Source organism: Pipistrellus kuhlii, unplaced genomic scaffold (genome assembly GCF_014108245.1).
Source record: "Pipistrellus kuhlii isolate mPipKuh1 unplaced genomic scaffold, mPipKuh1.p scaffold_m20_p_20, whole genome shotgun sequence".
NCBI classification, from domain to species: Eukaryota; Metazoa; Chordata; class Mammalia; order Chiroptera; family Vespertilionidae; genus Pipistrellus; species Pipistrellus kuhlii.
The window spans coordinates 11,958,867-11,973,908 of NW_023425516.1; the positions used below are offsets into that span (position 1 = coordinate 11,958,867).

At 57.5% G+C, this 15,042-nt stretch overlaps 1 protein-coding gene across 2 annotated transcripts; it reads left to right on the forward strand.

The window, feature by feature from the left end:
- Positions 1–3,019: 3,019 nt before the first annotated feature.
- On the forward strand, positions 3,020–13,747 carry ESAM (endothelial cell adhesion molecule). Of its 2 annotated transcripts, none has more exons than XM_045585478.1 (7): positions 3,020–3,203; positions 8,074–8,261; positions 10,139–10,340; positions 10,539–10,694; positions 11,773–11,895; positions 12,187–12,313; positions 12,938–13,747. In XM_045585478.1, the coding sequence occupies exons 1-7, from the start codon at positions 3,035–3,037 to the stop codon at positions 13,194–13,196; spliced, it is 1,224 nt and encodes a 407-aa protein (XP_045441434.1). In that variant the 5' UTR covers positions 3,020–3,034; the 3' UTR covers positions 13,197–13,747. The 2 variants fall into 2 exon arrangements, with proteins under 2 accessions (XP_045441434.1, XP_036305312.1); XM_036449419.2 differs by lacking the exon at positions 3,020–3,203 and adding an exon at positions 4,177–4,364.
- Positions 13,748–15,042: the final 1,295 nt, after the last annotated feature.

The window sequence follows — 15,042 nt, forward strand, 5'->3', positions numbered from 1 at the left end:
GTGGCAGAGTGTGGCCACGCTGGCAGTGGGCACTGTGCTCTGGCTTCCTGCTGAGAACAAACCCAGCAAACAGCAGATCTTCACTTTCTTGCACTGTCTGCACCCCACTGTCATTATTTCTTGTCAGAGTGTACCCAAGATCATTGGACATTGCATTTTGTATTTTTAAAAAACGACTAGGATATTCCTTCTGACCCTGAGTACATTAAAGTGTAAGAGACTTTCATTCCTCATCTTTCTACTCAGTAAACAGGGGCAGTTCTCCCAACGAGTCAAGCGGAGAATTGGCATCATTATATTGCCTATTAAAAAAAAGAAGATCCCAGCTGGCGTGGTTCAGTGGTTGAGCTTCAGCCCATGAACCTGGTTCAATTCCTGATCAGGACACGCTGGGATTGCAGGCTAAATCCCCAGTAGGGGGCGTGCATGCACGTAGGCAGCCCATCTGTGATTCTCATCATTGATGTTTCTATATCTCTCTCCCCCTTCCAGTCTCTAAAATCAATAAAAATATTTATTTTAAAAAGAGAAGAGCCTACAAAAACATCCAGAAAAGCTTTTAAGTGATCCGTAGGATAGGAAATTGGGAATTATTGGTCCATTAGAAAGAAGACTAGCACATTTCGATCTTTCCGAGATTTCTGTGGGTCAACTAGCATTCCACTTAGAGGTCAAGACTCATGACTAAGAGCCAGCTTACTACAAGGATAGTCAGAGGTCACTTTGGTGTCACGGTGGGGACTTGTTAGGTTGATTATCTGGAATGATTCCCTAACAGCTCTCAGGTGCTCTCCTGGAAGTTGGGCTGCAAATCCAGGTAAGAGCTATAATTCTCCCTGTTTTTCTATACAATTGAAGATAAAAAAGTACATATTGATAAGAAATAATTTATTTCCCACACCAGTGATTTTCTCGTTCTGCTATCTCTTGGTTGGTTGGTACTTATTTTTCTAGTGGCCAGAGAGCTTATAATCAATGTCATTTGGGTCTAGGTTTGTGAAGTCACTGTTTTCTGATGTGAGCTGCTAAAAACAGGTGCCAGTTCAGAGAGAGTGTAAATATTATGGGCTGTTTGAGTGTAGCCCTTTCCCTGGGCACAGTCTGCAGGGTCAGGCCTTGGGAAGTCTCACGCGTTTGCTCTTTTCTGCAACTTGAAGTTGTAGTCCACGCGTGTTAAACTCACAGTGGGCTTGTTGTAGGCCTACAGTCTGTAGTCCTTCGTTGAGGGGGTTGAGGGCGACAGGGACCCCAGGGGGCGGGGGAGGGGCAGTTAAATTGGCCAGAATAAAGTTCCATGGACCAGCTTGTGGCAATAACCCTGTAGTATTCATTGCTAAGAGCTGCAGGGGGAGGAAGCATTCTTACCAGCACTACATCCCTAAAACTTTGCCACTGATCTGCCCCCAAACTGGTTATGCTTCACTTTCCATCGCTGTACTTGGCTCCAGCGAAGCATTTTGCGAGCCTTGCTTGCGACGGTTCAGATCTACCTCACCTTACGGAGAATGGCACTGCCAGACCGCTGTGAGCAGCGAGGGGAAGATGGCAAGACTGGTCCAGTCCCTGATTCCACCATTGGGCTTGGGGTGGGTGAGGGATGGCGGCGAGAGGATGAAGCCGCGTATCGAGAAATGGAGACCTGGAAAGAAATAGCTTGTTGATACTGAATTATCTAGTCTCTTTGGCCAGAACATTCTAGAAAAGAGGGCATCCGGGTGTCAGAAAATGACATGTGTGCTGCTAAAAAACAAAAAGTGGACTATTTGGACCTTCATGAAGCTTTGTAACTGATTCGGGAGGGAGGTGGGATAGAGGCACTATATTCACACCTAAGGATCTGCATTAGAAAACACTTAGCGATGTAGGATGAGGCACGACTGGAGAAAAGCTAGCCCCCTGCAAGTGTCTCACATGGAACTGTGCACTTGGCCCCTGCACACAACATGGTTCCCAGGCAGCACCCAGGTCATCGGTGCCAGTGTCCTCATTTTATACCAGAGAGCAATGTTCACCCTCAAAGGCATCCTGGCAAGAACTTAAAGTCATGGAGCCGCTGTGCCAACTTCTACCACTTTGACGGCCTCGGGCTCAGAAAAAGAAGGGCTGGGACAGGAGGCGGTGGAAATTGGTTGATTGGGGCCAGGGCAGTGGACGAGTCCCGAAGGCCCCGTGCCTGTCACATGGAAACAGCCGCTGCCCACAAGTCTTGGACTGCAGCTTCACTTCCAATGTCGCCCTTTTTTGGGGACCCGAATTACGGTACAAAGAGGAAACTGAGCTACAGAGAGGATGAGCGTGGGGACTCGACCTTGGACGCGCACAGCCTGTGTAACTGGATGCTTGGGTCACCTGGGGCTATCCAATCATGAGACTTTGTACTGCGTTTCTGAAGTTACTAATTTTGGGAGACAACCATCATCTGGAAACAAAGGAGAGGTGTTTACAAGAAGGGTCTGCAATGTTAACATCAAGAAAAATTTGAGCCGAAACGGGTTTGGTTCAATGGATAGAGCATCAGCCTGCAGACTGAAAGGTCCCGGGTTCAATTCTGGTCAAGGGCATGTACCTTGGTTGCAGGCACATCCCCAGTAGGGGGTGTGCAAGAGGCAGCTGATCGATGATTCTCTCTCATCGATGTTTCTAACTCCCTATTCCTCTCTCTGTAAAAAAATCAAAATATATTTTAAAAAAAGAAAAGAAAAATTTGTGATAGAATAGAAAGAGCAAGCCAACACCCCACCACCACCACCATACACACACACTCTGTGACAATTTCAAGTGTGTAGGTCGCTGCATAAGGGTATGAGGTGGGCAATTACCCATTTCTGTTGCCTTGGCTGCCACTGAGTTGCCAAGTGTTGGGCCCCAGAGCTGACACCAGCCGTGCGGTGTTTGCACAGGCATTTCTCGGAGCCACTGCCCCGCCGGTAAGTGAAGAGCAGCCAGGCCAGTCGCGCTGGGACGCAGCAGCCGGGAGGGTCTGTGTGCAGCGCAGGCGCCCGGCACACAAAACAGGAGCAGCACTCTGACGTCCATGGAATCCAGGAGGCCCGGCTGCGGCTCTCCTCTCCTGTCAACAGCCCCCAGCGCAGGCGGAGTTCGCGGTTTGCTTTGTGTCCTCGGGGCCTCTGCGCGGAGGTTGAGCTGGGCGGGATGTTGGAAGCATCTTCGTTCTGGATGTTGGGACGGAGAAGCTGGAACAGGTGCGGGCGCTTCCTGGAGGGGCCGCGGCCGCCAGGGGGCGCCGGGGGGGAGAGGGAGGGGCGGATAAATTAAATTTGCAGGAAAGAGATCTATTGGGGGGGAAATAAAGCCACAGGGGCTCCGAGCGGCCTCCCCGAATCCCCCTCCTCCCCAGGCAGCATGCGGTCCAGGGGAGGGATGTTTGCAAAGGTGAGTCTTCCGTTTCCCACGCTACTCCCACGTCCTCCCGCCAGTCTCTCCCCGCCCAGCTCGTGGGACCAGGCACTTGGCCCGGTGACCTGCGAGAGGACAGGGTCCCCGCGTCCCCACGCAGGCGAGTGCCTTGCGGGCCTGATCTCCTGCCGAGCGGCCTCGGGCTTCTCGGCCCACTGACCCCGCTCCTCCTCGCGGCTCCGGCCCAGCACCCCCTGCCTCCCCGCCCCCGCCCCCCCCCCCCCCCCCCCGCCCTGGGAAAGCGGTCATCCCAGGTACCGCGCCTTCCCTGCCGGCCCCGCACCCTGGGGAGCCCCAATGGTCCCGGGAAAACCTTTCCCCTCCTCCTCCTCCAGGCAGGCCGCTCGGGTTAGGCTCGGAGCCAGTTAGTCCGGGACCAGTGCTCTGCGATTTACGGTGTGGGGGTGTGAGTGGTCCCTGGACACCGAGGGATCCCCAAACCTCCCTTCCTCCCATCCTTCTGCCCCCCGCCCCGCGGAGAGATGGAGTCTCCCCCGCCCCCGGCCGCGGTGAGCGCCGGGCTTACCGCGCCCGCCCCGCGCGGACCAGGTCAAAGCCACCGGGTCCCGGGGCAGCTCCTCCGGGAGGGTCACCCGGCGCCCCGCCCGCCCGGCAGGACAGCGACCTCCCCGCCCCTCCAGCGCCCCGCCCCCTGTCCCCGCCGGTCCCCACCCGGCCACCGGCCTCGCCACACTCCAGCCGGCGCTGCCCTGTGTCCGCGTCCGGCTCCCGAGCCCGCTCCTCCGGCCGCCCGCCCGCCCCGCCGCCCCGCACCTGCCGGTCCCCGCGGCTGGCCGTCCCGCGGCCTCGGCACCTGGCGGCCCCTGCGTCCCAGAGCCAGCAGCGCCCCTGCCCGTCGGGGCCAGGGAAGGCCATGGTGTCGCCGCCGCCCGGGCTCCCAGCGAGCAGCCTGCTGCAGGTTCTGCTCCTGGGGCTGAGCGCCTTGGGTAAGTTAAGCCCCAGAACCAGGAGGGGGCTTGGGTGGGAGATGGGGGGACTCCCTCTGACCCAGAGGGAGCTGGCTTGGGGGCCTGGTGAGGAACCGGGTGGGACCAGACTCCCGCCTGGGACTCTTACCCTCTCCCCAGCCAGGGCATCCCGGCTGCTACTGGCCCCATCCCTGCGGGTTGGGGACAGCTCCCGCTTCCCCGTCCCCCAGGTGTGTGTGTGGTGGGGGCGAGAGAGAGGGCCAGGGCATCCCCAGGGGAGACCTCTGGGGTGAGTTAGCGGAACCATTCCCCCCCTCTTCCCCCCCCCCCCCCAAGCAGAGCCGGATGAGCCGAGCTGCTAGATGAGATACTGGCTAAAGAGCTTAAGGACTTAACTCCAGCTCCACTCCTGCCCCCTCCCCACACCTCCCCCCCAAACCCCGGGAAATTCCCTGGTACTGGGCTTGATACCCCACTTCACGTCACTCCATCTGCCCCCTCCTCCCGCTTCCTGCCCTAGGAATCAAGGGAGGTGCCCCCAATGCACAACCGTGAGGTCATTTGAGATACAGGAAGTGGGGGAGGGAGGGGCCTGGGTGCCTAGAGGAGTGGAATGGTGACCCCCCCACCCCCACCCCCACCCCCAGAGGTCCACCACCGTCCATGGTCCCCAGGGTCAAGGGGACATAGGAAAGAGAGAGGGGGCCTCAAAGAGTCAGAGAGGGAGGCCGCCTCCCCAGAGCAAGTGCTTTGAGTGGCGATAGAAGCTTCCAGGGTTGTCCAGGAGCTCAAGGTGGCCCAACTGGGGAGAGAAGGACGAGGAAGGAACTAAGCCCGGTCCATGCCACCTCCCAGACTTTCTTGCCATTCCTCCCCAGGGGGGGGGTGAAGCGTGAGCTAGGCGAGGCCATCTTGAACTCATTTCTCTCTTTGGTGGCAAGTCCAGGGCAAGCAAGGCTAGGGAGGGTACAGAGCGAAATCCAGCGGTGATGGGGCCTGCACCGGACCCACCACACCCTCCCGTGTGTCCCCTTTCGCCTGGTCCATGCCGCCCATGTTGGTGCAGGAAGGAGAGCCCCAGACCGAGGGGGGCTCAGAAGCAGCTCCCCAGCCACCAAATCTGGGCGGCTTCCTGCCCCTTGAGCTTGGTGGGCCTGGTCCAGGGGGCCTCCATGTCTCAGCTCCCCCCCACCTCCCATTTCAACCTCAGCACCTCTTTTCCTTCTGCACTCTCCACCCCTATTTACCACCACCCCCATCCTCCTTCTTGCTGGGGGGTGTCTGAAACAAGGAGGGGGAAAACACCAGTTGGCTGCCTGGGTATCTCCCCAGCTTTCCTGGTCGTCTCTGTGTGTGTGTGTGTGTGTGTGTGTGTGTGTGTTAACTTTGACCTCCAGTTTTCACAGTGACAGCCCAAACTCAAAGACCCTACCTGTTGGCGGAGTTCCCCGGCTCTGCAAGGGTTAAATGGTGCCGGGGACCCAGGCTCAGGGCCGGCACTCGGGCTCTCCCTTTCCCCAAGGCCCTCGCTGTCTGGGCTCCTCCGTGGCCCGGCGCTGCTGCCCCTGGGGCGTGAGAAGCCCGAGGGGGGAGTTTCTCAGAGAAAGAGGGAGACTAAAAATAGTCGCCCTGGAGAGCAGGCCCGTGCTCAGTCTTCCAAGGCTTTTGCTCTGGGGAGTGGGCCGGAGGGTCCTTTCCTTGGGCTGTTCGGGTCTCCTTTGCTCAAACCCAGCCACCCCCTTGTCTTTGGACGACACGGTGGACCCTAGAGCGAGAAGGGACCTCTGCTTCAGCGGACACCCAGCAGGGGGGAGGCAGAAGCCTCGGTAGGGCCTCTGCAGCTCCCGGTTTCAGACGGACCGATAAGAAAGGGCGCCTTTGCCCAGAAGTGTCTCCATGGCCATCATCGTCACCCCCTCCGCCTCTGGCAAAAGGAAATCCACTTGGGATCTGAGGGTGCAGCGTGCCGTTTGTAGGAACTGCCTGGCCTCTGGGAGCAGGCAGACGTGCCGGGAGAGGCCGCCCGCCCCTGGAGGGGGTGTCCCGGGGGGGCCTCGGGCTCCTTGAGGCAGTGGTTGTTTCCAGCTGTGGAACCTCTGGCCTAGCTTCCCCCCTCCTCCTGCTCCCCCTTCCCCCCCCCCCCACCTCCCTCATTGTCTTCTAGCTTATCACCGGGCACAAGTTTCCTGCCCGGGTCTGCCGGGACCTCGCCAGGAAATGGGAAGGAGGCTACTGAGGAGGCTAAGGACTAGGTGTGGGGGCTCCTCAGGGCCGCGGCCGGAAGCGGTGGGGGTGGCGCGCATCCTGGCCGGGCGTGCTCCTGGCCTGAGAGGAGGGCGAAGAGCCAGCCCAGCCAGGCTGCATGCGGCCTCTGTCCGTGCCTGGGCCGCCTGGTCACCCTGCAGAGGCCACGGTGGTGCAGCAGGCCTCCACCCGCCAGGATCCTCAGGCCTGCTGGATGGGATCCCCAGGGTGTTCCCCCCAATGGCTTAGGACTCTGCCCATCACCTCTCCGAAGGGCAAAAAGGGAGCGTTTCTAGGTGCATCGATCCACCCGCTTAGTCCCCTCCCTGAAACCCACCCCCCAGTCCACCTCCTGGGCCCGCACACAGGCAGCCACAACTTCGCACTAGATTGTTGGGGACCTTCATTCGGGCCCCAGCTCTACCGACATGCCCTGTGGCCTCAGAGGTCCCGCCCTGATCGCCTGAACCCCAAAAGGGCCCGTGGGAGCCTTCTGGGTCCCAGCTCTCCTCTCTCCCGGGGAGCGCACCTGTCGGGGCGAGGAGGGCGGGAGGGACAGGGGAGGGAGTGCAGCAGTCGACGGCCGGGCGGCTCCGCTCTCTGCCCGAGGCTGCTCATCCGGAGCCGCGGCTCCCAGTGGCCTCCCAGCCCCTCCACCCCTGGGGCAGGAACACTCCGATCCCGACCTGCCCCGTCGCTCCCTCCACCCCCACCCCCTCCCGCCTGGGAGGCTGCGGGAGCAAGCGGGCTACGCAGAATAGACATCAACACTATTAAATCCGCCCTTCCTCTTGGGTGTCTTCCCCTCCTCTCCGCTGGAAATCCTGCGCCTCTGGATACAAATTAACGGCCCATAATTGTGTCCTCCTCCTCCTCCTCCTCCTCCTCCTCCTCCTCCTCCTCCTCCTCCTCCACGCTCCACGCCCAGAAGCTGAGATTTCAGGGAATTGGCGCTGGGGTGGGGGTGGGGGGGACGACGACGACGACGACGATGACACTGATGATGCTGGAGGCAGGCCCTGGGTTCCCGCCTCCCGGTAGAGGGGGGTCCCGAGCGCCTCCTGGGACAGGACTTTTTTTTACTTTATTTATTGATTTTCTACAGAGAGGAAGGGAGAGGGATAGAGAGCCAAACATGAATGAGAGAGAAACATCGATCAGCTGCCTCTTGCACTCCCTTACTGGGGATGTGCCCACAACCAAGGTACCTGCCCCTGACCGGAATCGAACCTGGGACCCTTCAGTCCGCAGGCCGACGCTCCATCCACTGAGCCAAACCGGTTTCGGCCTGGGACAGGACTCTTGTGGTCCTTCGTAATGGCGGGGCTTCCTGCACACACGCACACACACGCGCGCACACACATACACGCACACACACGCACGCGCACACACACGCACACACGCATGCACATGCACACGCACACCGCCCCGGCCCCGCCAGGATCGGCAGTCGGAGCTCACGCTCCCTCGCTCTCCTCCCCAGCGCCCGCCTCCGGAGCCCAGTTCCAGCTGCACGTGCCCTCGGGGCTGGACCAGGTGCACGCCATGGAGGGCGAGGAGGTGGTGCTGCCCGCCTGGTACACCTTCCAGGGCGAGGCGGCCACGGCCCGGCCCTGGGAGACCCTCACCCTGATGTGGTTCCTGGAGCAGGAAGGGAAGGACCTGAAGCAGGTGAGGCTGGAGGCCCTCCCTCCGCTTCGCCCAGTGGGGGCGGAGGGCGCTGAAGGGGGAGGCGGGGAGGGGCGGAGCCAGGGAAAGGGGCACGGAAAAAGTTTGGGGAGGAGGGGGGGGAAAGCAAGGTCTTCCTCACCGGTTTAATTTTGTTCCGATCTTGGAGGCGTCCCAAAAGGATTCTCTTTCCTCCAACTTTCCCCAGAAATCTGGCCCCAAACCCTGCAAGGTGAAGAGGCATCTTACTTTGCTATGGGGCTGGGGATTGGGGGTGGAGGTTAGGGAAGAGTTAGGGCGAGGATCACACAACTTATTTTTTATTTTTATTTTAATTTTTGAATATATTTTTGTTGATTTCAAAGAGAAAGGGAGAGGGAGGGAGAGATAGAAACATCCGTGATGAGAGAGAATCACTGATGGGCTGCCTCCTGCACGCCCCCTACTGGGGATGGAGCTTGCAACCTGGGCATGTGCCCTGACCCAGGAATCCAACCGGTGACCTGTTGGGTTCCTGGGTTGACGCTCAACCGCTGAGCCACACCCGGCTGGGCACACAACTTATTTTGTAAATATAAATTTTTATTGATTTTAGAGAAGATGGGAGAGGAGAGATAGGAACATCCATGAAGAGTTAGAATCACTGATGGGCGGCCGCCTGCACGCTCCACTCTGGGGATCGAGCCCACAGCTTGGGCAGGCGCCCTGACCAGAATCCAACCGTGACCTCCCGGTTTATAGGTCAATGATCAACCACTGAGCCACACCCACCGGGCCCGCCGGGCCTCACACAACTTTTTAAAAGTTGCCTACCAGCCTGTTTTCACAGTCACAGGCTGCTGCCTCTTCTGCCCACCCTGAGTGGCAAGGGCCAGTCTCCCCCCACCGCCCTCCTGGCCTCCCCTGGCCTCACAGCGTGGGCAGAGGCAGACTGGCCCAGGGCCAAGGACACCTCCCTGGCAGAGCCCCTCGCTGGCATGGCTCCTTCGGAAGCCCTAGGTCACAGGGGTCCTCAAACTTTTTAAAGTGGGGGCCAGATCACGGTCCCTCAGAGAGCTGGAGGGCCGGACTATATGAACTACTAATTCCTACTGTAACACCTCGGCTGCGCTCACTGCCCAAAAAACCTGGCGGGCCGGATCAGACTCCTCTGCGGGCCGCATGTGGCCCGCGGGCCGTAGTTTGAAGACCCCTGCAGGCTAGGACGTGTCTTCCAGAGGCCGTTTCGTAAACAGGGCCATGCATGAAAGACACTGAGGCTGCAGGGCTCCATCCTGGTTTCACGGGGCCTGGACGTGTGCATTTGCTTCCTTTCAGACATCACCCCTGTGTACATGATCTCTCACCCATTCTCTTAAAAATATATTTTATTGATTTTTTTTTTTTTACAGAGAGGAAGAGAGAGGGACAGAGAGCTAGAACCATCGATGAGAGAGAAACATCCATCAGCTGCCCCCTGCACACCCCCCACCGGGGATGTGCCCGCAACCAATGCACATGTCCTTGACTGGAATCGAACCTAGGACACTTCCCCCTCTTCCCCGCCCCACCCCCAACCCCCCACCAGTCCTCAGGCCTACGCTCTATCCACTGAGCCAAACCGGTTTCGGCTCTCTCGCCCATTTCACCCCTTTCCAAACACCCCAAGTGGGAGACGGAGACCATAGACCGGGCATCAAGAGCCATCCTGGTGCAGAGGACCTGGGGCGGGTGGTGAGAGGGTGGCGGGGGAGAAGGGGAGGATGGGGAGCTGGCCCAGGTGAGAGGGGACCATGCAGGGGAGGAGCGTCTGAGGTGTGACGGGTTGGGGGAGGGAGGTTGGCGGAGCCGGAGGGCACGGTGCGGGCATGCGATAACGGGCAGGGTCATGCCCACACCAGGTGCTGGCGCACATCAGTGGGGTCACCACCAACCAGGATGGAGCGTCCCTGGTGTACCCCATGCCCTCCCGGAACGTGTCCCTGCGGCTCCAGCGCCTCCGGGAGAAAGACTCCGGGTCCTACCGCTGCTCCGTGAACGTGCAGGACAAGCAAGGCACCAGCCGGGGCCACAGCAGCAAAACGTTAAAGCTCGACGTGTGGGGTGAGCAGGCTCTCCAGGACCTCCCCGCCCCCACAGGAGGGCAGGCAGGTCTCCCTCCCACACCGCTGAGTGCGCAGGTTGGAGGAGGGTGCGGTGGGGTGACCACAGGGTCTGTGTGTAGAAGTTGGTGTGTGTGGGTGTAGGTGGGTGTCCGTCGGTCTCTTGGGTGTGAGTTTTAACTTGTCCCTCCTCCCCCAGTTCCTCCAGCTCCTCCATCCTGCCATCTCCTGGGCACGCCCCGTGTGGGGACCAACGTGACCTTGAGCTGCAAGTCCCCGAGGAGTAAGCCTGCTGCCCTGTACCAGTGGGAGCGGTCACACCCATCTGTTGAGGTTTTCTTTGCACCAGTTTTAGGTGAGAGACTTCTGGAGACAACAGGGGCTGGGGCTGGGGCTGGGGCTGGGGAAAGATGAGGTGCCAGAGGAACTGGGGTGAAGAGGGAAAGCAGAGCTGCAAAGTACTGGGGAGGAGGGGGGTGTGGGCAGTGGTGGAGACAGAGGGCTACCAGGTGCAGCTTGTGTTGGGTGCTTTCATGTATAACTAAGCTACTAAGGAAGCTCTGGAGCTCTGCTGCTCACTAGCATTTTAAAATATATATATATTTTATTGATTTTTTACAGAGAGAGGGATAGAAAGCTAGAAACATTGATGAGAGAGAAACATCGATCAGCTGCCTCTTGCATACCCCCTACTGGGGATGTGCCTGCAACCAAGGTACATGCCCTTGACCGGAATCGAACCTGGGACCTTTCCGTCCACAGGCCGATGCTCTATCTACTGAGACAAACCGGTTTCGGCTCCTCATTTTTTAAAAAAATATATATTTTTATTGATTTCAGGGTGGAAGGGAGAAAGAGAGAGATAAAAACATCGAGGATGAGAGAGAATCGTTGATCGGCTGCCTCCTGCATGCCCCACGCTGGGGATCGAGCCCACAATCAGGCGTGTGCTGTGACCTCCTGGTTCATAGCTCCACACTCAGCCACTGAGCACACATTGGGCTGGGCTGGTTATCATTTATTTCTTTAAAAAAAAAAAAAAGATGAAGGAGCTTGAGTTTTATTATTTTTTAAATATTTTTATTGATTTTACAGAGAGAGAGAGAGTTAGAAACATCAAGGTACACGCCCTTGACCGGAATTGAACCTGGGACCTTTCAGTCCCAGGCCGTCGCTCTATCCACTGAGCCAAACCGGTTAGGGCTGGTTATCATTCCTTTAGCCTCCTTTCAGAATCAGTTGGGGACACTGAGCCTTGGGAATGGAGAGGAATATTGAGGCAGCAGAACCCAGTGTGCTTACTGTCACACCTCCCTCCCTTCCCCCTCCCCCCCACGCCAAAAAGAACATTCCAGAGGAAGGGTAGGATTTTTCTTCTTTTTTTTTTTAATGGGAAATAGGGTCCCTGCCTGATGGCTCCCTTGTGCCCACAGATGCCATATCTGGCTTCCTCAGCCTCCGAAACCTTTCCAGCTCTATGTCCGGCGTCTACGTCTGCAAGGCCACCAACAGGGTGGGCAGCGCCAGCTGCAACGTGACCCTGGAAGTGAGCTCAGGTCAGTGAGGGGTAAGTGGGGTTACGGAGAAGCCTGCTCAGTGGTCCGGTGGGGTTGCAGTAGAGGGGGGATGGGGAGACTTGTCTACCGAGGCCTCTCCTTGTAACAGGGCAACACATTTGTTCTGATCAAACGCTTGTCCAAATATTTGGCCAGTGACCATTTTCTGCTTGGCAGCCGCCTCTTCTTAACAGAGACGAAGGCCAGTGTGGATGCTGGCCGTGGGGTCGCTGCCTTGGAGAGGGCTGGGGGACAGCTGGATGTTGCCTTCTGACACCCCGGTTTTTCCAGGGCCTGGGGCTGCCGTGGTTGCTGGAGCTGTGGTGGGCACCCTGGTTGGCTTGGGGCTGCTAGCCGGACTGGTCCTCTTGTACCAACGCCAGGGCAAGGCCCCAGAGGAGGTGGCCAATGACATCAAGTAAGTGCCCAGACGGGGCTCTCCTAGCTCCCTAATTGGCAGTAGCCACCAGGGAGGCTGGGCATTTAGACAGCTCGCTTCTGATGGAAGCTCGGGCCATGGCTGAAGCTTCACTCCTATGGGTAAGGTGACCAGACGTCCCGATTTTTAACAATTTGTCCCGCAGTGTTTTAAAAAAGTCCCGATTCTTGCCGAAACCGGTTTGGCTCAGTGGATAGAGTGTCAGCCTGTGGACTGAGAGGTCCCGGGTTCGATTCCAGTCAAGGGCATGTGCCTCAGTTGCGGGCACATCCCCAGTAGGGGGTGTGCAGGAGGCAGCTGACCGATGTCTCTCTCTCTCATCGATGTTTCTAACTCTCTATCCCTCTCCCTTCCTCTCTGTAAAAAAAACAATAAGATATATATATTTTTTTAAAAGTCCCGATTCTTTCCAAAAATCGGGACTTTTTTAAAGCACCGTGGGACTCGGGACAAATCGTTAAAAATCGGGACATCTGGTCACCTTACCTATGGGTAGATTTTAAGGGCAAGGAGAGTTGACGCGGGGGAGGGGGAGCGTGAGACAAGGCGTGGAGACACCCCCTTGCTCCCCGTTTCCGACCTCACTGCTTCTCTGGTGACCAGGGAAGATGCTGCTGCGCCTCGGACCCTGCCCTGGCCCAAGGGCTCAGACACCATCTCCAAGAACGGGACGCTGTCCTCCGTCACCTCGTCACCAGCCCTCAGACCGCCCCACCGCCCCTCCAGGCTCGGTGCCTCCACCGCCTCGACCCCCATGACCCCCACGCGCAGCCACGGCTGGGTCTCGCCCTCTGCCCTGAGTCGCAAGGGCGCTGTCCCCGTGATGGTGCCCGCCCAGAACCAGGCTGGGTCTCTGGTGTGACGGCCCCGCCATGTGTGGGCAGAGCCATCTGGATTCTCTCCTTCCTGTAGTCCTTACTATGGAGGTTCCCCCAGCATAAAGGCCTGAGTCTGGGGGTTGGGGGGGGGGATGGACCCCTTCTAGATCTCCAGTCCTCTGCACCCACCTTTCTTGACTATGGGAAAACGGGGTCTTCGTTAAGACTCGAACTTCCAGGAGGTAGAAGAAGAAGAGGAAGCGGACTTGGGGTTGGTTGGGAAGAGCCTTAACCCCCTCCTGGGGCCCCCCTAATACAGCAGAGGGATGCTGCTGAGACTGGTTAACCCAGCCCTGGTGGAGACTGCCCATCAGTGAGTCCTCCCGGCCGCCCCCTTGACCTCTATCCCACCCCCCGTCTAACACCACCCTCCACCCCCGCTCCAGCTCCCTGCATTCGTATCCCCCGTCCTGCTGGCCTGGTTGGGTTTTGCTGGGCCAGGGGACAGGGCAGATATTTGTTAAACTAACTTGAAATGTGTGTTTTAAGATGTGTTTTGTTTTTTTATTTTTATTTTACAAACCTCAATAAAGATATATTGAATCGAATCCCCTCTTTCAATTTGGGATTCCCGGGAGAAGTTGGGGATGGTGCCAAGAGGACCCCTTACCCAGGCCGTGTACATAGGCCGGCTTCTCCCCACAGCCTCCACCGGCTGGCTGGGGAAAGCTCGTGTAAAGCCTTTATTTTTATTTTATTTTTTATTTTTTAAAAATATATATATTTTATTGATTTTTTACAGAGAGGAAGAGAGAGGGATAGAGAGTTAGAAACATTGATGAGAGAGAATCATCAATCAGCTGCCTCTTGCACACCCCCTACTGGGGATGTGCCCGCAACCAAGGTACATGCCCTTGACCGGAATCGAACCTGGGACCTTTCAGTCCCCAGGCCGACGCTCTGTCCCCTGAGCCAAACCGGTTTCAGCTAAAGCCTTTATTTTTTGTGACTCCTCACCTGAGGATAGTTTTCCATTTAATTTTTTTAGGGAGTGGGAAGGAGGGGAACGAGAGCCAAACATCGATGTGAGTGAGAGAGGCATGGATGAGTTGGTTGCCTCCTGCGCACCAGCCCTGACCAGGGATCTGGACACCGAAGTACCACGCCCTTGTCTGGAATCTAACCCGGGGCCTTTTGGTCCCCAGGCCAAGGCTCTATCCACTCAGCCAAACCGGCACGGCCTCTTCCAGGTCAGTTAAAGGTCATTTGCTGCTGGGTGCCATGGGAGAGAGTAGCAAGGGAATGAAAGGGGTGCACTTTCTGCAGGAGCCTGGGTGCCGAGTTTTTTTTTTCGGGGGGGGGGGGCTTTTAACCTCTTGCTTCCTCTTCAAGGGCAGAGAAGGGGCTCCCCGATGCCAGACCACCGAACCCTTAACACACACACACTCCTCCACGTCTCAGCCTCCTGCCCATAAAAAGGAGTGGCTATGGCCCTGGCCGGCTTGGCTCAGTGGATAGAGCATCGGCCTGTGGACTGAAAGGTCCCAGGTTCTATTCTGGTCGAGGGCATGTATAATACCTTGGTTGCCCGCGCATGCCCGGTGGGGAGTGTGCAGGAGGCAGCTGATTCGTGTTTTCTAACTCTCTATCCTTCTCCCTTCCTCTCTGTAAAAAATCAATAATATATATATATATATATATATTTAAAAAGTAACTATGGAGGTGGGAGGCAGCTATTGTTTCCATGGAGACTCGCATCCACCAGTGATAAAAGTGCCCCAGAAGGGATCTCGCAGAAGAGGAGGGGCTTGGCCGAAACCGGTTTGGCTCAATGGATAGAGCATCGACCTGCAACCTGAAGGGTCCCGGGTTCGATTCCGGTCAAGGGCA